Source organism: Eschrichtius robustus, chromosome 17, assembly GCF_028021215.1.
Source record: "Eschrichtius robustus isolate mEscRob2 chromosome 17, mEscRob2.pri, whole genome shotgun sequence".
Taxonomy (NCBI): Eukaryota; Metazoa; Chordata; class Mammalia; order Artiodactyla; family Eschrichtiidae; genus Eschrichtius; species Eschrichtius robustus.
Genome location: NC_090840.1, coordinates 30,160,165 through 30,185,008, shown reverse-complemented (window position 1 = coordinate 30,185,008; position 24,844 = coordinate 30,160,165). Strand labels below are relative to the sequence as shown.

The following is a 24,844-nucleotide window of genomic DNA, read 5'->3' as shown; positions in this document are numbered from 1 at the left end:
CTGTTAGAATGGGCATCATCAGAAAATCTACAAACAACAAATGCTGGAGAGGGTGTGGAGAAAAGGGAACCCTCTTGCACTGTTGGTGGGAATGTAAATTGATACAGCCACTATGGAGAACAATATGGAGGTTCCTTAAAAAACTAAAAATAGAATTACCATATGACCCAGCAATCCCACTACTGGGCATATACCCAGAGAAAACCGTAATTCAAAAAGACACATGCACCCGAATGTTCATTGCAGCACTATTTACAATAGCCAGGTCATGGAAGCAACCTAAATGCCCATCAACAGACGAATGGATAAAGAAGTTGTGGTACATATATACAATGGAATATTACTCAGCCATAAAAAGGAACGAAATTGAGTCATTTGTTGAGAAGTGGATAGATCTAGAGACTGTCATACAGAGTGAAGTAAGTCAGAAAGAGGAAAACAAATATCGTATATTAATGCATGTATGTGGAACCTAGAAAAATGGTACAGATGAGCCAGTTTGCAGGGCAGAAGTTGAGACACAGATGTAGAGAATGGACATATGGACACCAAGGGGGGAAAACTGCGGTGAGGTGGGGATGGTAAAAAAAAAAAAAGAAAAAAAAAGAAAAACTACAATCCTGCAGCCTGTGGAACAAAAACCACATTTACAGAAAGATAGACAAGATGAAAAGACAGAGGGCTATATACCAGATGAAGGAACAAGAAAAAACCCCAGAAAAACAACTAAATGAAGTGGAGATAGGCAACCTTCCAGAAAAAGAAGTTATCTTCAGAGTTCCAGAGATATGAGTAATTTCAGATGACTTTATATTAGCATAATTAGGTTTTCCTTAGAATCTTGAATCATGTTAATTCTCTGTTGATAATGTGCCTTCTCTTTTTTATTTTTCCTCCTTGCTTAAAACTGGGTGGGCACTCCTATGAGGGTCTTGCTCTGGGGCAGTGGTGGAAACACTTCTCAGAATGTCCAGATCTGTGTGTTCTTTGCCTATTTTCTATCGCTTCCTTACTAGGAGTACTTGCAAAAGTGATTTAATATTTTGGTGACTTAATAATCACTGTAATCTTCAAGGTCATAAAACAAGCAACAGTCTAATCTCAAACGTTGCAGAAATTAATTAGCTGACCTCTCCCAAGGGTTGAGTACTCCCTGAAGAACAAAGCTTTATAAATACAAATATGTTCATTGCTGATATTATCATCACAGTAGGAAATACTCTAAGAATACAATCCAGGTGCTGCTGAGTTGCAATTGAAAGGAATCTTAAATTCTTGACAGCAGCTTCTCAAATAAATCTCCTATTACCCATTGGGTTTCTAAGGCCAAATTGAAACCAGTAGACCAGACAAGCTCTAAATTCGCTCATAATCTGGCTGATTCAAGCAAAAGGGAGATTTTTGCCTTGATTCTCTTCTTGGCTGTGGTTGAAGAGAAATACGATACCCCCAGGCTTCACAGGCCCACAGCTGTCATACGCCCCTGGAGCTCTAGTTATTTATTCCAGCAATGGAGGCATGCCTGCCAAACATCTAGATACTGGAAAGATCTAGTAATTGTGTTTACTAGTCAAAAAACCTGTGACCTTTGTTAAAATGAGCTAAATCCAGCACTATCATGTAGCTTTTTAACGAAGGTTCTTTTTTCTTAGGAAAAAATGAGAAAGAAAAGAACTGAGGGCTTTCAAGGACATTATATACTAATCCAAAAGAGCAAAGCCCTGACTAAAATATAGATTTACAGCCTGTCATGGAGAAAACCCAGACCACATTTCCAATTAACATCTGAGGAGTTCAGACACCCCATTTTTAATAGAGAGACTCAGGGTCTGCCGGGGGATAGCCTTGTAGTAGTACTGACTCCACTGTTTGTTTTTACAATTACAATTATTGCCAAGTCTTATTCACCGAATGTATTTAACCACTTCCTATCCTCCTTCTGCATCTGTTAAAATCTCACTTTTCCTGAAATGCATCTGAATTTTTACCCTTGCTAATGCTATTATGATTTCAGTAGAAATCCCTACTGGTTTCATCTCCCTTTGGAATGTTCTCCCCCTGGAAAATACCTATTCACCTTTCAAGACTTCAATTCAGATGTCACCTCTCTGAAACCATCTCTAACCACCCCCCAAACAACTAGTTGCTCCTTGTTCTATGCTTTCATAGTATTTCATTCGTGATTTTACTACAGAAATTACCACTAATTTATAATCAATTCATTCAAATGGATCTCCTCAACAGACTAAGCTATTAAAATGTATGAACTAAAACTTTCCATCTTTATGTCACCAGCAGCTATATTAAAACTGTACAATGTGTTGATTTTCATTGATATTCTGCCTCCATTCAAAATAATTTGCAGGTGCTATTCAGAAATTTCTGATTAATTAAGCAGTTAATTGTGATTTGATAGAAAAAAAAAAACAGAAAATTATATTCATCACCCCTTACAGTATAATGTGAAGTGCCTCAAAGAAGGCCATGCCTGGCATGGTGAACAAGAATGGTGAGCAAGAAACAATCACTTCCCTCAAGGGCCTTACAAATAAAAGACAAGGAAACAAAAAGATTCCAATACCAGGTGATAAAATATATGGATTGTATCCAATGATGGAGCATGCAGGATGTTATGGAGTACAAAGCCTTCACAAGGACCAATCCTTCAGATTTAGCAACTGCTTGAGGTTATGTGAGAACTGAAGGCAGACCTTTCAGTGCTTAAATGACATGTGGAGAAAATAATGTGTGCAGACAATATGTGTGCACAAAGGTCAGTCCTGATAGCCTGCAGAAGGGGGTATGTAAAGGAGTATTCACATAATGCCTGTAGTGGGTTGAATGTTGGCCCCCACAAAGATATATCCATGCCCTAACCCCTGGAACCTGTGAATGTGACCTTATTTAGAAAAAAAAGAAAAAAAAAAGAGTCTTTGCAGATATAATTAAGCTAAGGATCTTAAGGTGAGTTCATTCTTGATTTTCTTGGATGGGCCCTAAATCCAATGACAAGTGTCCTCACATGAGACAGAAGAGGAGAAGACACACAAACACAGGGAGAAGAAGGGAAGGCCGTGTGAAGACCGAGGCAGAAATTGGAGTTATGCAGCCACAGCCAAGCAACTCCTGGAGCCACCAGAAGCTGGAAGAGGCAAGAAAGGATTCTCTCCTAGAGTCCCTGGAGGGAGCACAGCCCTGCCAACAACTTGATTTTTGACTTCTGGCCTCCAAAACTGTGAGAGAATAAATTTCTGTTGTTGGTAGTCACTGGTTTTACAGTAATTTGTTACAGCAGCCTCAGGAAACTGATATAATACTAAACTTTTTACATTGTTAACTTTTGAAATTTACTGGGGAAAAAAAAAGGTCTGCTTGACACTCCTTCAGTTCACACTACATGGCCAGTCCACCTCTAAGACTTTAAAGTGTGTCTCCAATTGTTTGCACCTTGCCTTCTCCACTGACCCCACTTCCATCCACACCACCTCCCTCTCTCACTGGACAACTTCAGGGCTGCTCCAAGTCTGCCACTCCAACCACCACACCCTCTGTAATCCAGGCCCCACTAGCAGCCAGAGGGATCCTTCACAAACAGGTATGATCATGTCATTGCCCTCCTGCTTAAAACCACTCAATGCTTTCACATGTTCTTTTTTATCTAAAAGTCCTTGCCTGACCTACAAGATCCTGCAGAGTCTAGCCCCTGCCTACCTCTCTACTGCAGGGTGTACCCCACTACCCTTGCTCTCTTTAATCCAGACTTCAGTTCCTTGAATGTGCCACATGCCATCCAGCCATGGAGAGTTGGTTTATTTTTTCCTAATTTTGGAACTAAAAAACTTTTTTATTCAGGTAATATTGGTTTATAACATTATATGTATCATGTATACATTTTGACTTCTGCATATACTGCAGTGTGCTCACCACCAAAAGTTTAGCTTCCATCTGTCACCATATAGTTGACCCCCTTTACCCATTTCGCCTTCCCTCAACTCTTCTTCCCTTCTGGTAACTACTACTCTGTTCTCGGTATCTATGTTTCTGTTTTGGTTTGGTTTGGTTTGTTCATTTATTTTGTTTTGTTTTTGTTTTTTATATTCCACCTATGAGTGAAAACATGCAGTATTTGTATGTATCTTTCTCTCTCTGACTTATTTCACTTAGCATAAAACACTCAAGGTCCATCCACGTTGTCGCAAATGGCAGGATTTCATCTTTTTATGGCTGAGTAGTATTGCATTGTGTATATACACCATATCTTCTTTATCCATTCATTCATTGATGGATACTTAGGTTGTTTCCATATCTTGGCTATTGTAAATAAAGCTGCAATGAACATAGGAGTGCATATATCTTTTAAAATTAGTTTTTGTATTCTTTGGATGAACATACGGAAGTGGAGTAGCTGGATCATATGGTGGTTCTAATTTTTTGACGGATCTCCATACTGTTTTCCATAGCAGCCATGGGGAGTTTCTACCTCTGCCCATATAGGTTTCCCACCCCTTTAACCTAATCTCAGCTACTTTCAGGACTTCTTTTTCTCCATTATAGGGACCACCCAGGTCTCCTTGCTATATTCTCTAGTTGGACTACATTCCTATCTTTCGGAACACGTACCATTGTAATCATGCACTTGCTGCTGCATTTATTTCTTCAGTGTCTTTCTTCCTTCCTCACTAAATCGTAAGCACCAGGACTACTATGTATGCTGTGCCATTCGTGCTCTGCATCAGGATGTCCAGGCAGGGCCTGGGAGAACTGGAATGCAGCCTGCACTGCACTCCTGAGCATGAGCCCTGCTGTTAAACTCCCCCTCATGCACAGGTGCCTTTTACTTTGCAAAAGGGGGCATTTTTCTGGCCAAGCTTTGCACCTATAGGACTGCATTTGCCCAGAGAGGTTGTATTTTTCCATTTTGTACACAGACACAGTCCCTAGCAGACGCCACACCCGATCTGCACTTGATCCCCAGCCCTTAGGGCAGCGCCTGGCCCACATAAGTGCCTAATAAATAGTCATTGGATAAATAAGTTAACGTAATTATCTTTCTATCTTTGCAAATGTACTAATACATGTTCATTTTTGTCATGAATATGCATATCCAGCCTTGTACCCTTTTTGTCAGTTTTTATTATTAAGAATAGGACTGCTACGTTTATCTTTGTAAAATCATTTTGCTTTTCTTTTATTTCTTTGAAGTTTATTCCCCAAAATGAAATAACTAGGTAAAAAGGTAGAAACATTTCTATAATTCTTGGAATATATGGGCAGATGATTTTCTAGAAAAATTGAACCAATTTAAGATACAACATGCAACGTATAGCTATTTTTCTCTAGTATCAGTGATATTACCTCATTATTCTCAGTTGGTTTTGCACTTTAATAGTTGTTTTAATTTTCATTTCTCTAAATAGTGCCTAGAAAATAATAGGTCCTCAATAAATATTTGATAAATGAATTAATTTCCTCTGGGCCTATTTATTTTCATAAATGTGATCATTTATTTTCTGCGTTTCTTTCTTTGTACAATATCCTTTTTTCATCATATATAACAAGTTATTGAGCAGAATTTAGGCAGTGATATAGCATATGTTTTAGATAGTCTGGCTTTTATTTAAAGTATTTAAGTTCTGAATTTTCACCAGCTATATTGGTCAAATCACCCATTCTGCATATTTAACAAATATTTTCTCTATACCATTGTGAAAATGCCAAATATTTTGAAAAATAATTTTAAACCTCTTTGTTCCCTCCAAACAATGTTTGCCTATTTTTCCTGAGCACTCAGTTTTCAGAATGAGAGTACCAAGGTAGACTTTTAGTTTTTTGGACTATTTTTTAATTCCATATTCTTATTCTTCATCAGAATAACTCTGTTATTCCTTCACCCACTACCCTGCCTTTCCTAAAAGATAGAAATAGTAGATACATTGGAAGTATGAGCAGGGGTAAGAAGATTGATAAATATTGAGGGAGAAAACTTTTCATTTCCATTTTCTTCTGGCTCAATCCTGTGAATACTACCTGTGTTAAAATGTGTTTATATTTTCACTACCTTCTTTAATATACAGTCTCTTTGTTTGTGTAGCATTTTTTGCTTAGAGCAAAAAGCAAACTTCATCTAAGTTTCACAATATTCCTGTGAACAACTACATTATCAGTACCATTGTTTAAACATGTATTCAAATATTCTCAGGACTCCTCCTAAACTGACTTCATCTGATGACTCTAATTCTATGAAAATCAAGGCTCTTTACCACCATTTGGAATAGCAGAGAGGGAGTAAAGAATCTGATTGTCAGACATTGGTAGATCTTATCACGACCAGCCCACCTGGCTCCCTCCCTGATTTTTCTAATATCCATGGGCAAATCTGTATCATTAGAACAATAACAATGGCTTCATTAGCAGCATTAGAGTTTAGGGTGTAAAGAAAAGACTCCATGACTTGAAGTCAGTTCTGGTCTTGGATTTGAATTTCTGCAATGAAACTCATAAGTATTTGTTCTGGAATAAGTCACTTCACTAGATTTTGGACCTCAATTTCCATGTCAGTAAGTGTAGGTAAGAACCTACCTCAACAGTTTCATTAATATATGACATTGTTAGCTATTTTGACCCAAAAAAAACACAGAGTTAAGCTAGAATATTAGTTTGTTTGATACAGTATTTTCTAGCCCGAGTATCATATATCCTCCTGGGTACTTGATATAAATAAAGAGGGCATGGAATAAACTGTGCATGTTATTCTTCTTTTCCTCTCCTTCTTTAGAATTTTTACCTAGATTCTTCATCGATCATCCACTTCTTTTTTTTTCTTTTTAATACGTTTATTTATTTTTGGCTGCATTGGGTCTTCATTGCTGCATGTGGGTTTTCTCTAGTTGCAGCGAGCGGGGGGGTACTCTTGGTTGCGGTGCACAGGCTTCTCATTGCGGTGGCTTCTGTTGTTATGCGGGCTCAGTAGCTGTGGCGCACGGGCTCAGTTGCTCCGTGGCGTGTGGGATCTTCCCGCACCAGGGCTCGAACCCGTGTCCCCTGCACTGGCAGGCGGATTCTTAGCCACTGCGCCACCAGGGAAGTCCTGATTATCCACTTCTTCTAAGGCCAATTCAACTCTGAAATCAAGACTTCCTGGGGGAAAGAGGACTACATGTTTTGTATCTGTGAAATCTGAACTCTTTAACTCTGATAAAAATCCATACATAGAGATTTTTCTCAAAAATCTAGGTTAACATGTGTTGCCTTGCAGTAGTTTTATGAATATCAAAGTACCTGCAAAGAGCGAGCAGTCTGCGCAGAGGTGACACTAGAACATCCTCTGATATTTGCTCACCCACAAAAGTTTTGTCAGGATTTATATTTAGTGAAGTGGTAAAAATTTTCAAGCAACAAAGTGTTTTCCAATAACATTGAAAAGAGTAAAAGAATATCTCATAAAAGTCTACACAGGTGACCTAACCTCCTACACTCCAAATATAATCCAGTTGGAAATTTGCTTAATGATAACAGATATATGAAGTTGTAGTCTCTCACTCAGCATTGGATGTGATTGATCTTCTTTCCATAGATAGTATTCAGAGTTAGTTTTATTTCTATTATAGGAAACAATTCTACATATGAGAGTATGCTTTTAGACAAGAAACTTCTTCATTTTAGGAAACATTCTCATTTTTTACAGTTATCAAAGCATTAATCATTCTGAATTGTGTTTATCTGTTTGAGAAGTCTGTCTAGGTTTGCATCCAACTCCACAACAATGAGCTGTGTGACTCCGGGTGAGGTCCTCAACTGAGGTTTCATTTCTTCATCAGTTAAAACAGAGTAATAATAATACATAATTACCTCATAGGATTGAAAAGCATTATATGTATTGATACAAAAAAGAACTTAGAAAAATACCTGGCTCATAGAAAGCACTTAAAAATATTAGCTAGTAATACTACTATTACTAATGTTATTATCAATATTTGTTAGTCGACTAGACAACCCTTGCCCACACTTATCCCACTCCTAGATTACAAACAGCTTGAGGGCAGATTTTTTTTTTATTGAAATATAATCGATTTACAAATATTGTGTTAGTTTCAGGTATACAGCAAAGTGATTCAGTTATACATATATATGTGTATATCTATATTCTTTTTTCAATCCTTTTCCATTATAGTTTACTACAAGATATTGAATATAGTTCCCTATGCTACATAGTAAATCCTTTTGTTTATTTTATATATGATAGTATGCATCTGTTAATCTCATACTCCCAATTTATCTCTCCCACTTCTCCTTTGGTAACCATAAGTTTGTGTTCTATGTCTGTAAGTCTGTTTCTGTTTTTCAAATAAGTTTATTTGTACTAATTTTTAGATTCTACATATAAGTGATATAATATTTGTCTTTGTCTGACTTAACTTCATTTAAAATGATAATCTCTAGGTCCATCCATGTTGCTGCAAATGGCATTATTTCATTCTTTTTTATGGCTGAGTAATATTTCATTTTATATATCTATATCTGTATCTATATCTATATCATCTTCTTTATCCATTCATCTGATGATGGCCACTGAGGTTGCTTCCATGTCTTTGCTACTGTAAATAGTGCCACTATGAACACTAGGGTGAATGTATCTTTTCAAATTAGAGCTTTTTTCTTTCACAGATATATGCCCAGGAGTAGCATTACTGGATCATATGGTAACTCTATATTTAGTTTTTTCAAGGAAACTCCATACTGTTTTCCACAGTGGCTGTACTAATTTACATTCCCACCAACAGTGTAGGAGGGTTCCCTTTTGGCTTGAGGACAGATGTTAATCATCTTTATAGCCCCAGAACTTGGCATCGTATCTAGGTCATTGTGGAGTATGTTATTTCTACACACTTCTAATTTATCACTAATTTCTTTTTTTCCTTTTCTTTTCAATTTATACAGTGAATTCCTTATATGCTTCTGCATGATTGGCCTCCAAAGTAAAATGGTCTGTAAAATCTCAAACTCATAGAAAAAAACTATTTATCAAAAGTTCAGCTGAGAAAGGTAATGTTTAAGAGGATTATTTTTCTCTAGATATCCTAGATACCACTGAAAACAAAGAGAGAGATGAGTATCTGATATGCAGTGTACTGACTGACCTTCCCACCCACAGCATTGCTCCTACAGAACTGGACTTTGGAGTGACACACAGCCTTTACTAAGGACCACATCACAAACAGTGCTGGCAAACTTAGTTTTGCATCTATAATAGAATATGAACATGTTGTCCACCAATTTACATAGTGGCCTCTCTACTAAAGCCCTTCAGCAGATATTTCTGTCTTAAAACTAAGAATCCATCGATTTTTATGATATAAGAGACTTAAAGCCAAATTCGAAGCCCTCTTGTAACAAAGTTTGCATTTTTGTGTGAACCCCATTTTATGTTTCCATTCTTGTTTTTCTTCTGCTCTTCCTTTCAACTTATGCTCTTTTGTATTCTACTTATCCTTGTGAGTGCTTTCTGGATAAACTAGCTCTGTGAAAAAGGGCTGTGCACATTGTGTTCCAGTCACATTATCGTCTGTGTATGCGGTGCACAATATATGATGCTGTATGTGACAGCCCTGGAAAAAAGCTGGAAATGGATGACTGACTAGGGACTATCTGAATATTCTAGCTCTTTCTGATATATACACACATAAATGTATATGTATATGTAAATACATATACATTTGTTTATATGTATATATACATTTGTTTATATGTATATGTGCACATGTACATATTATATGTATATGTATGTACTGTATGTGTATATGTGCATATTATATACATATATAGTATACATATGTGTATAGTATATATATTATACATGTATAATGTATTATATGTATATATGTGTTACATATATAATCTTCATATTGCTATTTATACCTGACATTTACAGAGTTTTGCACATACAGGTCATCTCACTCTAAATATACCTTCTCCCTCTGACATTCACACCACTGATTTCATTCACTTATCCACTTTTGGCACACTAGTACTATGATGGTTAATTTTTTGTGTCGACTTGGTTAAGGAATGCCAAGATAGCTGATAAAACATTATTTATGGTGTGTGTTTGTAAGGGTGTTTTGGGCAGAGATTAACATTTGAATCAGTAGGTTGAGTAAGGAAGATCACCCTCACCAATGCAGTAGGGATCACCCAATCCACTGAGGGTCTGAATAGAACAAAAATGCGAAGAAAGGGCAAATTCGCTCTCTCAGCTTGAGCTGGCACATCTATCTTCTCCTGCCCTCAGACATCAGACATCAGGGCTCCTGGTTCTGGACTTTCAGACCCAGACCTGGACTTACACCAGAGGCTCCTCTTTCTCCCCTTCTCAGGCCTTTGGACCCAGACTAAATTACAGCACCTGCTTCCTGGGTCTCCAGCTTGTAGATGGCAGACTGTGGGACTTCTCAGACTCCATAACCATCACAACAACGTGAGCCAATTCCCATAATAAATCTCCTTTTATATATATCTGTATATGTCCTATTTTTTCTGTTTCTCTGGAGAACCCTGTGTAATAAAATTTATTATACTTATTGTTACTTGTTACAGTTACATACCCCAAATTAGGGTTTAAAACTCCTCAGCCAGGAGTTTTACCTAATTACACCTTCATAATTGAATGTCAGGGGTCTATAAACACCTATCTCTCCCTAAAGATAATCAGATACCTATAGTACAGAAGGTACTAAAAAGTGGTCTTGTTAACCCAAAAGAGAGATTAAGTATCTTGCTCAGAAATACACTTAATAAATGGTAGATTTCAACTATAGTTCAATTTAAATTCTTTTAAATTAAACACTATAAATAAATAAATAAATAAATTTTAAAAATAGTAGAGTTATCTGGTTCCAAAATCTGTACTCTTTCCACAAACCATACCATGCTTTACTATTTTTCTTTTTGCACTACTTTACCTGCTGAATACATGATAGGCACTTAATAAATACATGATTGGAGTAAAAATCTAAAAGGTCCTTAAGTTCTTTTTTAAGGTCACAGCAAACAAAAGTGGACCTAGAATTAGAATCCATTCCCTTGTTTCCTGGGCCATTGCTCTGTTCAGTATTTTTGACCTGGGGACACTTACCATTAACCTCGGCTGTTTGTCCTCCAGCACGTGCTCTTTCAGAAACTATGTGGGCTTGGGAATATTTAGGGATCTTCTTACTAAGCTATTTAATGAGTAAAACTTTCCATTGGTGGAATGCTGGAGAAGCATTTTGTGGACAGGAGGGGAAAAAAAAACATGCTATTTTAAACATTGCTGAGAGAGTTTGGGCAAAATCCATCTGGCAGACAGACTATTTCTTCCGTTCAAAAACTCATCAAGCACTCCAAATGTGTAACCTGTAGGCAAGTTTAATTAAAGCTTGAGAAATCTCAAAATAACTTGACATTTAAATATGTTATTTCCGTTCTGCTCTCATAGTCTGACACACACAGAGACAGTCTCAGGTCCAAATTAAGCTCCCCAGTGCCATCCAGCCTTTCCTAACTACTGGATTGCCCTATGCCCAAGGCAACAAGAATGTGAATGAAATAGGCTCATCCAATCATTGTCCTTCAAATATTAACATCCATTTCATACATAGATAGGCAGGAAGATAGGTAGATAGATAGATAGATAGATAGATAGATAGATAGATGATAGATGGATGACAGAGTAAAGTTTATTTCTCTTACTTAACAAAAAAGGTGAAGGCAGAGATTGTCTTGGGGAGAACCTCAGGAAAGGAGATTCCATTTTCTCTTTTCTCTTAGTTTATCAATTATAATTCTTTTCAAAAAACTTCAGTGTTTGCCATACACATTTTAAACTAAGTTTACCTTCACATTAACACTATACCACTTCACACGTAGTGCAGGAACATTATAACAGCCCTTCCCTACCAGCCCTTAAGACACTGATGTCATTCATTTCACTTATCCATATGCCACAATCACCCAATGCAGTGTTACTTTATTATTTAAAGTCATATTTTAGATAAATTAAGAATAAGGAAAATAAAGGCTTTCGTTTTACCTCTGCTTATTCCTTCTGCCATGTCTTTCACTCTTTATGTAGACCTAAATTTTTAAACTGTATCATTTTCCTTCTTCTCGAAGAATTTCTCTCAGTATCTTTAAGGGTATGTCTGCTAATGTTAAAGTCCCTCAGTTTTTGGTTTTCTGATAAAATCTTCATCTCTCCCTCACTTTTGAAGGATAACTTCACTATACATAGAATTCTAGGTTGGTGATTTTGTTTTTCTCAACACTTGGTATTTCACTCCACTCTCTTCTTATTTGCAGTGTTTCTGATGAAAAGTCCACTATAATTCTTATTCCTGTTCCTTTATATGTAAGGCTTTTTCCCCCTCAGCTCTTTTCAAGATTTTCTTTGTCTTTAGTTTATTACACTTTGAATATGATGTGCCTAGGAATGGGCGGTGGGGAGTATTTATTCTGCTTGGTATTCTCTGAGCTTCCTGGATCTGTGGTTTGTTGTCTGTCATTAATTTGGAAAAGTTCTTGGCCATTATTACTTCAGGTGGTTCTTCTAATACTAGAGAATGATGTATGTTTATGTATATATCATACATATATATAATAACTTTTGAAAATGTCCCACGGTTCTTGATGTTCTGTTCTGGTTGGATTTTGGGGGTTTTTTTTTTCATTCCTTTTTTTCTTTTTGCATTCAATTTGGGAACTTTCTACTACCTATCTTCAAGCTCATCTATTCTTTTCTTGACCATGCCCAGTCTACTGATGAGCCCATTAAAGTCAGTATTCATTTCTGTTATAGTATTTTTTATTTCTAACATTTCCTTTCAAATCTGTCTTAGAATTTCTATCCCTCTGCTTACATTACCCATCTGTTCTTGTATGATGCCTACTTTTTCCAATAGATCTTTTAACATATTAATCATAGTTATTTTAAATTCTCTGTCTGATAATTCCAACATCTGTGTCATATCTCAGCCTGGTTCTAATGCTTTCTTTGGCTCTTCAGGCTGTATTTTACTTGCTTTTTAGTGTACTTTGTAATTTTTGTTGAAAGCTGTACATGACATAATGGGTAGTAGGAACTGAGGTAAACAGGTCTTTAGAATGAGGTTTTATATTAATCTGGCCAGGAGTTGGGCTGTGTTTAATCTTTGCTGTAGTTGTAGGTGCTAGAGCTTCTAAATTTCTCTAGTGGCTTTGTTTCTATCTCCTCTATTGACTTTGGCCTTCCCTCAGTACTGCTCTTCCGAGAAAGTCTGCATTTTGCAGTTATAACCCAATGTTACTATACAGAAACCCCTTTGGTATAGTGCTAAGGTATGGGAGAGAACTCTTATTTTATGATTAAATCTAAGTCTTTTAATGGATCTATTTTCCTGGGGTCCAATCTTCACAGGTGTTTCTTATCCCCTTAGGCAGGAAGGCCAGAGGTGCCCGGGGTGAGAGAAATGCCCTTCCTCCAGGTAGGATAAGATTCTGGTAATCTTTTCCCCTGGATAGTAGACCTTTGTAATGGAGAACAAATATATTCTGGGTGTATTTTACAATGATTAATTATCCCCTTCTACTGCCAGAGCAACAAGCAGATCTTTCTTGGCTCTCAACCATGAGAATCTGCTAAAGTTTCTCAAGGTAAAACCTATAAAAGTATCAGTTTCCCCATAATTGTGGGCCTCAGAGTTTCTCCCTCTCTTGATAGTTTACTCTCAACCTACAGCAATTTGTCAAAATTACCATTAAGGTATTCCTACCAGTTACAGCTCCAAGGGCTTCTGTTCCAGGTAAGCAGGTTTGGCTGTGGCTTTCTGGATTCACCTGTCTCCCCAGATTTGGATGGGAGTTGACCCTGCAACTTCAGTTCTTTGACAGTTCTGAGAAAAGTCATTGGTTTTCAGTTTGTTCAACTTTTTCGTATTGTAAGGACAGGAGTGACAACTTCCAAGCTCTTTACATGTCAGAGCGGAAACCCTATGTTAGTTTTTTAATGATTAACAGCCAGTGAAAATGTTCCCTTTTCTGCAACAACAGCTGGAGAAATACACATGGTCTGATATCAATCTTCAGGCACAGCACTCATGCAGCTTCTCACATCTCATTGCCCCCAAAGGGAGGGCTGTGAAAACGTGAACATTCCTATTGCCAGAATGCTTTCTCGGTCCCTTCCACCCCTGGAGGTTGTTTTTATTAATGTGAGCCTTCTTTCTCCATTTCTAAATGGTGGACTCCGAGAGATTGATTCTCGTGTTACCATCTCACTGCAGAGCCTGTAGTGTTTTTTTTAAACATTTGAAATGTGTTTTTTCTTGTCTTGCTTTCAAAGACCAACCCTTATTTTCCGGATTATTGGTGAATGACAGAAGTTATATTCATTTGTTTTATTCACTCGAGTGTTCATTTATTTTATAACTATTTATTGGTTACTTCCCAAACGCAAAATGCCCCAGCTATGTCCCTGAGAGATATAAAGTCCAGAATTCTCTGACATTCCAAGTGGGAAGCTGTATGAGAATGACTATACTACAGAGCAATTTATGATACTGAGAAACAATTTGATCTGGGAGTTACGTTTAGGAAGAGATTAAATTTACCTAATGTAACCGGGATATCAAGATTTGATGTCAGAGCTTGATCTGTCAGAGTCCAGACAAAAAACTGAAGGTACACTTAAGTAAGTTAACTAAGAAGACTTTAATAAAGGGATTACTGACAGAAGTCAATCAAAGGAAATTAGAAGGAAAATCTAAGACTACCCAACAAGAGATGGTGATACATCTCAAAGCTAGCTACAAGGGAGCTGTTTCCACAGCCAGGCCTCAAGGAGAAAAGGGCAGGGCACATTACCAGAGCCCAGAAAGAAATCTGTGGGAGTTGTACTTCCAGGAGATGGCCAGGAGCTGTGGATTTTGGCAGGAACTGCAGCCATTGCTAACCTAAGGCCTGGCAGGGAAGAATGGGGGAAGAAACGTGCCAACCCCACTCTCTTCCTGCTTTCTGACTTCCTACTGGTATTTCCCATTGGCTGAACCCAAATGAAAATCAGAGAGCAAGCCCACAGAGGTCAGCTTCCTGGAGTGCAAAGAGGATCGGGAAGGATGAAAAGTTAGTCTGAAAGAGCAAATGGAGGATACCCAGTCCAAAGAGAGTCTGCACTTCTGGAATCTGGGAGGAAGAATCTCCCAGGGCTCTGATGGCTACAAGGCCTTGATTTGAGGTGAGAGTTAGATGCAAAACGCGTTGAAATCTGTTGCCACTTCTATTGCCACCACATCTTGACTCTCTCTGCACACTCATCTGAACTCTCACATCCAGGGAATGATCTCTGAAGCAGTATAAATGGTTCTAATATTTGATTTTTTTTTTTTTTTTAAGATTTTGGTGGAGGAAGATTGAAACTGGTGGCAAAGATTCATTTTTCTCTCTTACAGCCTTCTAGCAGCAAGAGGAGGAAACCGTAGAACTGCCAACGTGGCGGCCCATGGCTTTGCCAATCTTTTAACTCTGGACAAAAGGACCCTCCAAGAAATTCTAGTGCATTATCCAGATTCTAGAAAGCTCCTTATGAAGAAAGCCAGGTATAACCTTTAAAACCCCATTAGAGAGGAGTTGGTTTTACTTTGTAAAATCTAAGATGAGAACTGTGCTATGGTGGGTACAATCAACTTTATCCATGAGATTCACTTAACAAACAACTGTTTATGCAGTTATACATTGAAAACTTCACTGATTAGGAGAAATGATAGTATTTCTCGTAAGTTTTTCCATAACTCTCACAGTGCTATCTGAAATGGCCTTTCTGTCTTGTCCACAGAGTGCTTCTAAAGAACAAGGCTCCAGGCACAGGGACAACTTATCCAAATAAAGGACTTGCCTTTCTCTTCCCACCAAAGCAAGAGACACCCAAAATGTTTAAAGGTCTCCTGGGAGGCTCAGGAAAAGCAGGTCTTGCAAGACTACTCATACTGAAGAGAGAACAAACCGTTCTGGTAATAAGGCAGAGGGAAAGGAGGGCTGTAACAGAGACCACTGGACTAAAGACACCCAGACAAGCTCCTACTTTAATTCCATTTCAGACACTGGGATAATCTGGATTCATGTAATGCAAATAATTAATACTTTGTATATAGCACTTACTATTTTACTGTATGCCCATATAACATCACATTTAATCCTCACGGGTTTATTATGGATAGTTTTAATGTATATATACATAAATACAGTCGACCCTCATTTTTGTGGATTCTGTGTTTGCAAACCTGCCTACCCACTAAAATGTGTTTGTAACCTCAAAATCAATATTTATGGTGTTTTGGGGGTCATTCGCAGACATACATTTGCAGAGCAGCAAAAAATTTAAGTTGCTGGAGGCACTTGTTCCCAGCCGAGGTTGAACAAGGAGACACTCTACCTTCTTGTTTCAACTCTCACACTGTAAACAAGTGACCTTTTCATGGTCTATTTATTGTCATGTTTTTTGCATTTTTGTGCATCCCCCCCCACAACAATGTTAAAAATGGCCCCCAAGCATATCGCCAATGCAGCACCTAGTGTTCCTAAGCACAAAAATGCTCTGATGTGCCTTACAGAGAAATATGTGTGTTAGATAATCTTCATTCAGGCATGAGTCATAGTACTGTTGGCTGTGAGTTCAGTGTAATGAATAAACAATATATATTAAATAGGGTGTCTGTAAACAGAAATGCATATAAAACAAGGCTATGTATTGAGCAGCTGACAAAAATGTTGTAGCCAGAGGCTTGTAGGAACCTAAACCTGCATTACCCTTAGGGGACATAGGTCAGGGTTTGCTAACAGTGTTTGTGGCAGCTTTATAGAACAAAACTACCATGAATAACGAGGATCAACTGTATATGTATAGACATACATATACACCTATAAATATATGACATTTTACCAGTAAGCTAATAAACATTTTCACTAATATTCCTTCAATTACTATCACTAATGTTTAAAGTCAGAAATAACCACATAGATTGCATCCAAGATTTTATGTTATAGATGAAGAAACTAAGATCCAGATCAATGTATTTGGATAAGATCACAATCAATGACAGAGCAAAAGCTATTACTCGGGTATTCAGACTTCCACACCTACACCAAGCTGTCTCCCAATTCCTAGAAATGTCAAGAAACTCAAATGTTATTGCTTTTCTCTTTTTTTTTCATATTTCTTTGATTCTCATGATAAGCTTATGAGGGCAGATACTGAAAAACAGAGCAGGAATTCAGGTTTTCTGAATCTAGTCCTTATGCTAACTCTAAAACTGTAAGAAATGGGAGGCTGTGGTTCTTTCAGGAAATTGGTAAAGCAAATATTATAAAAGTCAGTCACACTCAAGAGGCTAAAACTTGCCTCCTCCTTTGCCACACACACAACACTACGATGAAAATCAGTGTATACCAAATGCCTTATTTAATCGGCATAGAAGTAATACTTCGTGTATAAGGCTTATGGGGTTAAAGAACTATGTAAGTCAGTATGTTAAGTAAGGCTCTCAACTTCATATGTACACATTCATACCCGGTACAAGCTTCTCTCAAACTGATCTCAAGCATCACCAGTAAAGAGCATAGTATATTTTTCACTATGAAATTTCTACAGATGACACTAAATACAACAGGTTCTAAAGCCATATCAAACACCCATGGGACAAATGGAGAAGACTGTACTAGGAAAGAGATATGAATTTCTCCCTGAAGTTCTCACATAAACTTATGCAGGAGGAACACCAGAGATTCTAGAGTATTTATATGGTATTCGGTTAATACATTGTTATTAAAAGATAAATATTTAAAATTTCATCTTCATGAAATAAGTAAGTAAATATTTAAAAAGCAAAGAGGGCTTCCCTGGTGGCGCAGTGGTTGAGAATCTGCCTGCCAATGCAGGGGACGCGGGTTCGAGCCCTGGTCTGGGAAGATCCCACATACCGCGGAGCAACTCGGCCCGTGAGCCACAATTGCTGAGCCTGCGCGTCTGGAGCCTGTGCTCCGCAATAAGAGAGGCCGCGATAGTGAGAGGCCCGCGCACCGCGATGAAGAGTGGTCCCCGCACCGCGATGAAGAGTGGCCCCCACTTGCCACAACTAGAGAAAGCCCTCGCACAGAAACGAGGACCAAAACAGCCATACATACATACATACATACAAAAAAAAAAAAAAAAAGAATGTAAGCAGACAAGAATAGCATTAAAAATATAAAAAAAATAAAATAAAATAAAAAGCAAAGAGTCCTGAGCACTAAGTCTAATAATTCAGAGACCATGAGGGTCAATAGGAAGTGAATTCCTTGGCAGGGACAAAAACGCGACGTGGACTAACACCGAATTCAAATGTGACAGCTCATCCCCATTCTCCAGCACATCAGAAAACTTAGTTAAATGATAGTCAATGGCAGACATGATTCCCTTATTAACTTAATTCAGACAGTCTTTGTCTTAGTGGTGATCCTTAGCTATTGCATATTAATCAAAAGACTCCAATGTCCTTGATTATGATTTCAATACCAATTATTTTCAATAACTGTTGCTTCTAGAAAAAAAGTGAAAACTCCGAAGGAGAAGAGGATAAAGGAAAAATATATGAAGATAAAGGAAGAGAGCCAGCAGAGAAACCACTTGAAACATCCAAATGTCGAACTAGTTCTATTACAGCAGAGGAAGCGCCCCAGTCAATTAGAAGGGCAGTTTTACCCAGAGGAACTACCCGTCAATCACTCATCATCAGCATGGATCCTTCTGCAGAGGCTGGGGAAGAGGTTCTGATGATCGAAGTCAAAGAAAATGCTAAGCTATAAATGTTTGATTATCTTCAGATACAATCTAGTTAGTTCCCAAAGAGACTGTAGTCAGGATGGTAGCTTAAACTAATGAGAGGAAAAGACCTTGCTGGGACCCTTGAGAAACCATAGGCAAATCCCTAGCTTAGTTTCTAGGATTTATCTGAGAGTGTGATCTTCTGCAGTGGCAATAAGAAGATTATTAAAAAACCATCCCTATTCTCCGTTGTCATTAGCTTTGCGCAATTGGTATTTCTCCTAATTGTATATAGTAGGTTATTTTTCTTCCGTTCTTTCTTGATGATGTTTCTTCTCTCCATTTTGACTAGGTTGGTCTTGGCTCTGAAATGATTCACTAACTTTTTCTTTTAATTGTGTGTGTGTGTGTGTGTGTGATTGTGTGTGTGTGTTAAAGTCTTGCATCGCACTGTTAGTCTTGGTTAAATGTTCCATGTATATGAATTTGTCTCTTACTTTGGGAGTATGAGATTTTAATAAAATGTCAAAAGTTGGGTGATTTTCATTCAAGGCAGGATGATGAGTCAGTCAAGTATCAAATCAACCCAGCAGCTGGGACTGAAAGGAAGCAAACAAGGGAGCCGATGGATGTAAAACCCAACTTGCAGAGGAGTCCCCTGAAGAGCACTGCTGGTCAGCAGTACTAACAAACCCACAAGCAAAATCACATTGCAGCAACACGTTGGAAAAACTGTACCCTTTACTAAAGAAACAAACTTTAATATTTTCCCTCATATCAACTTAAAAGGCTCATCTGTCTCAACAGACTCAAACAGGAGGAATCAGATTGTCCCCATCTTCATGGAGGCTAAAGTGACATTTCTCAGAAACTTCTGCAAGCATTTACTTCAGAAGATGTCAGATTTCAGCTTCTTGTTTTCAGCTTTAGTAAAAAGTGACGAGGTTAGGAAGGCAGACTGTACACGTCAGATTGACATATCCCTGCAATTTGCAGAACCTACATGTACAGCTGTTTACAAAATCTCCAAGTTAATTAAGTGCGCTTTAGGAAGTAGTCCTCATGAATCAGCTAGCATTAGCATAATTACCAAAGTCTCAAGCTGTGAAGAGGCTAAAAGAGCCAGGCTGCTGTCAGAAGTAATAATACATATAGAATTCCATTCTAATAAATGCCCTGAGGGTATAATATTAAGTTCTGTATAATAAGGCTATTTCCAAGTCCCAGAAGATGGTCATTGTAACAGCACTTTGCAGAGTGTTTTAACAAGTTATATTAGCCAAAAAGCCTACAACATAGATGCATTCAGCAAACCATGTAAAATTAATCACTAGAATAAAATGTATCATTTGGTACTCACCATTTTTTAATATAGTGTTCAAGTATCACAGAAACATGACAACTTTTACAAAAGGTTGGGTGGCGTTTTTCAGGATTTAAGGGAATGGAGAGAAACTGTTAAATAGTGTTTACTTTATAAGTGGGAGTTTATCAAGAGTGATTAGAAGAGCCAGAAAGAAAAGGTAAAAACAGGGCCTGAAAAAAGTCTGATAATAGGAAAAAAAAACAAAGGAGAAAAGTCCTGAACTTGTGAATAATATGTTCTCTCCTTACATTCTGTGTTCTTCCCCTGTCATTTATTTCCCCTCCTAAACTATCCTTTTTTAGATATCTTCATTCTTCCAGTCTCTCAGACTCAAATCTAAGAATAATTAGTAACTCTTCCTTTGCTTATATAGTGTCACCAAATCCTTTTTCTTTCTTAAATCTTTCTAATTGTCTTTTCTTTTTCAACTTCAATGCTAACAACTCAGTTCATATTTTCTGTTCAATTCAAATAGATGATCACTTTTTACCAACTATCAGCTCTAATCATCACTTGTCTACCTTTCTCAATCCTTTTGCCATGGGTAAAATTAGAGCTTTATAAAATACAACTATCTTAGTCCATTCAGGCTGCTATAACAAGAATACCACAGATTGGGTACATTATAAACAACAGAAATTTACTTCTCACAGTTCTGGAGGCTGGGAAGTCCAGGATCATGGCCCAGCATGGTTCACAGCAAGCTCCTTCTCACTGTGACCTCACGTGGTGGAAAGGAAGGGGTCTCTCTGGAGCCTGTTTTATGAAGGCACTAATCCTATTCATGAGGGCAGAACACCTCCCAAAGGCCCCACCTCCTAATACTATCATCTTTGGGGTTAGGACTTCAATACATAAATTTGCTGGGGAGAGGGAGAGGCAGAGGTGAGGGACACTAACATTCAAACCATAGCAACCACTTTTCACCATGTTACTTTTCTGCTCAGGGACCTATTAATCCCTCCTAGTGATTAAATCTTATTTGTGCAAATTTAATTGCCACTATCCCAACCATACCCTCCACTGAAGCTGGTCGTCTTGCTTTTTCTGGAACCACCACCTACCTTTCTTCCTCTGGCATTTGTCCATGCTACCTACCACAGTATGGAGCGTATCTCTCCTCCATCACTTAACTCTTTCCTATGCTTCCAAATCTCTCCACTGCCTCTAAAAACATCAACCCATGATAGTTCTAATTTCAAGGGATTATCACATAGTACAGCATTCCACTGTTCTCTAACTTCTGCTTAATTTTAAATTATAACAAGGCAAAGACTAGCTCTTATGCTTTATTTGTAAATATAAAGACAGAAAGCCCAGGGTTTTTTTTAAAGGAGAGAGGATAGTAATAGTCAACTCATGGAAGCAAAATAAATAGGATATCAACATAGAAAAGATGCTTGACTTTACTTGTACTTAAAGAAATACAAATCAGAACAAAAATGGAATACTACTTTATGCCTATCAAACTGGAAAATATTTGAAAATAGACAATAGTACCAAGTGCTGGCAAGTATGTAAATTGGAGCTACTATTCTGGCAGTACACCTTAGAACTTGGCAGTACTACTTCAGATACATATCCCAGAAAATCCTCAAGCAGGGCCGTAAAAGAAAATGCAAGAGGAAATGCATTGTTTGTAGTACAAAGGAACGGAAGGCAACTGGGGTGTCTACACTAGGAGAATGGATAAAAAAAAATATGGCATGTGGCATATGGATGTGTTTTTAAGATGAAATTCTATTCAGCCATTGGAAATAATGAATTAGATTTACACATAACAACATGGATAGATCTCTTTTAAAAACTAGTGTGGATTTTCTTAAGTAAGAAAAAAGAATGAGATCTTTAGTCATACCATGCATGCATATTTTTATAAAGCCTATCTGATCAAGACTATCAGGGACAAATCTGTAGCCCAACAAAGCCAAGTTTATTAACCTGCGGCAACAAGGGAGACCATTCACCAGAGGAAACGTGAGTGTCCCTCCAAAAACAGGAAAGGACAAGTTATGATAGGATATTGGGGAAAGGTAGAGGTTAGGTAGAGTTTAAATGAAGTGATGTTTTGAGAGGCTCAGATTAAAGCAAGACTGTATGTAAAGGGGTTAACATCAGTCCTGGGCCAACAAGCAGACTCAGGGTCCTGTTTTCTTGGAAACTACTCAGTTAAGAAAAACATAGACTGCTGTGTCCAGAAACCCCTTATCTGAAGGTGTATACCAGTCTGCTTCTCGTGTCAGAATGACTTAGATTCTCCAGGCAAACGTGGAATGTTTCAGTCTGACTGATAAGATTTCAAATAGAAAAGTTTCTAACAGTCTGTGATTTTAGGGAACAAAGTTTCTCAGCATTGTGTCTCTTTGTTGATTAGCAAAAGTGGTGTTTACAGTTTCACAATTTAAAAATATACAAAACAGGGACTTCCCTGGTGGCGCAGTGGTTAAGAATCTGCCTGCCAATGCGGGGGACACAGGTTCAAGCCCTGGTCTGGGAAGATCCCACATGCCGCGGAGCAGCTAAGCCCGTGCGCCACAACTACTGAGCCCGCGCTCTAGAGCCCGCGAGCCACAACTACTGAGCCCACGTGCCACAACTACTGAAGCCCGCGTGCCTAGAGCCCGTGCTCTGCAACAAGAGAAGCCACGACAATGAGAAGCCCACGCACTGCAACGAAGAGTAGCCCCCGCTCGCCGCAACTAGAGAAAGCCCGCACGCAACAACAAAGACCCAACGAAGGCAAAAATAAATAAATAAATAAAATAAAATAAAATAAAATAAATATACAAAACACTATGTATTTCAAAAATATATACATGTCTAACAAACTATGTTAAATGCATTAGAGATGATGGCTATGGGGAGAAAGGAATGTGGAAGTGGTAATAGCAATAGATGAAGTGAGAAAAAATAATAAATCAAGAGCCTCAACTAATGAGGATTATGTGCCATGAACTGAGAAGCATGATTAACTCAATTTTGTGGACTTGAGTTCAGTGTTGTGTCTAGAAATAGGCTAGTGGAGAAGTGAGACCCCCATTAATCAAAGGTCTTTCCTTCAGCCTCTGCTACATCTGAGCCACACAGGCAGCCACTACAGATACAGCCGCTACTTCATCCGCTCTCTGCGGCCTGTCCTGCCAATGAGGCTTTCCTTCTGCATGTGGGCAGGTCTCCACTTGACCCCAGCAGAGACTACTAAGCATGCTTAGGGACCAGCAGAGACTACTAACCATGCTTACTGTTAGGGACTGAATTGTATCCTCTTCAAATTCATGGGTTGAAGGCCTAAACCCTAATGTGACCACATTTGGAGACAGGGTCTTTAAGGAGGTAATTAAGGTTAAACTAGGTCATAAGGGTGGGGTCCTAATCCAATAGGATTTGTGTCCTTGTTTTTATAAGAAGAGGGAGAGATACCAGGGGTGCTGGTGCACAGACAAAAAGCCATGTGAAGACACAGAGAGGGAACTCCCTGGCAGTCCAGTGGTTAGGACTCCAAGCTTCCACTGCAGGGGGCATGGGTCCCCTGGTTGGGGAACTCAGATACCACACGCTGTGCCATGCAGCCAAAAAAAAAGACACAGTGAGAAAACAGCCAGCTGCAAGCAAAAGAGAGAAGCCTCAGGAGAAACCAAAACTTCGGGTATCCTGATCTTGGACTTCCAGACTCCAAAACTATGAGAAAATAAATTTCTGTTGTTAAATACCCATTCTGTGGTATTCTGTATGGCAGCACCAGCAGACTAATACACTTAGTTTCATGAACTATGGCAGAAAATAGCTGTTGGTTGGAGAAGCAGGAAACAAGAATGAGGAATACGTTGTGGAGATTCAAGAGGCAGTGATAAGACAGGCCCATGGAGGTGTAAAATAACCATACCCAGGGAGCAGCTGTGAGTGACTGTACTGAGGCCCAGGCTTAAATTATATCAGCTCATTTGTTAGGTACATGCAAGAATTCCCAGCAACTTAGCTATGAGGAAGAACAATAGTTGAAATATGGATTTGCAACCTCCATAGATGTTGACCACACTTCTCTCAACAAATCTTAATATTACATTCATTCATTCTTCATAAAACCCCAGGGTATTATCATCTATTTCCTAACAGACCCCAGGCCCACAACCCACTCTTGATAATATTAACTTCATACTTTGCTTAAAGATGTGAAATATGTGAGGGGGAGGGTGGGAATATGGTAAAACATGGATGGGGAAGACATTTTCCCCTATGAATTTCAAAAATATTTTCTGATTAAAAATGAAATTTTTTTATAAGGTGGGGTTCCCCCCTCCTCCCCAGGATAGCATAACTAACAGTGTGTATTCAATTAAAGGTAGCTGAGTGAATGGAATCTCCAAAGTAAATGTGGTACCCCTCTGCCCAGTGCTGGAGCCAGCCCCAGCCTCCCTGAGTCTGCCTTTATCACTCTGCCAGGCCTCAGTGTTACCGCTGAGTTTTCTGCTGAAAAAATCTGGCTTTGCCACGCATGGAGTCCTCCAGGTCTCCTTCTTCTATGTTCTCTTCACTTTTCTCAGCTGAGGATTTACAAATTCCCAGAAACTGCTCACCCAAGCTTTCTCTTCCTCATCCAGATCCCCTCAAAAGGCAGCGTTGATCTTCCAGCATTCTGTACTTGATTTCAAGTAAAACTAAGTCTCACTTCTGTT

General features: G+C 38.4%; 1 protein-coding gene across 1 annotated transcript in view; it reads left to right on the top strand.

Annotated features, from left to right (window-relative positions):
• CNGB3 (cyclic nucleotide gated channel subunit beta 3) overlaps positions 1 to 18,846 on the top strand; it is a 158,867-nt gene extending 140,021 nt beyond the window's left edge. The window contains 3 exon segments of the mRNA XM_068525484.1: positions 15,459 to 15,605; positions 15,842 to 16,016; positions 18,586 to 18,846. Of these exon segments, the coding sequence (XP_068381585.1) occupies positions 15,459 to 15,605; positions 15,842 to 16,016; positions 18,586 to 18,846 (583 nt within the window).
• Positions 18,847 to 24,844: the final 5,998 nt, after the last annotated feature.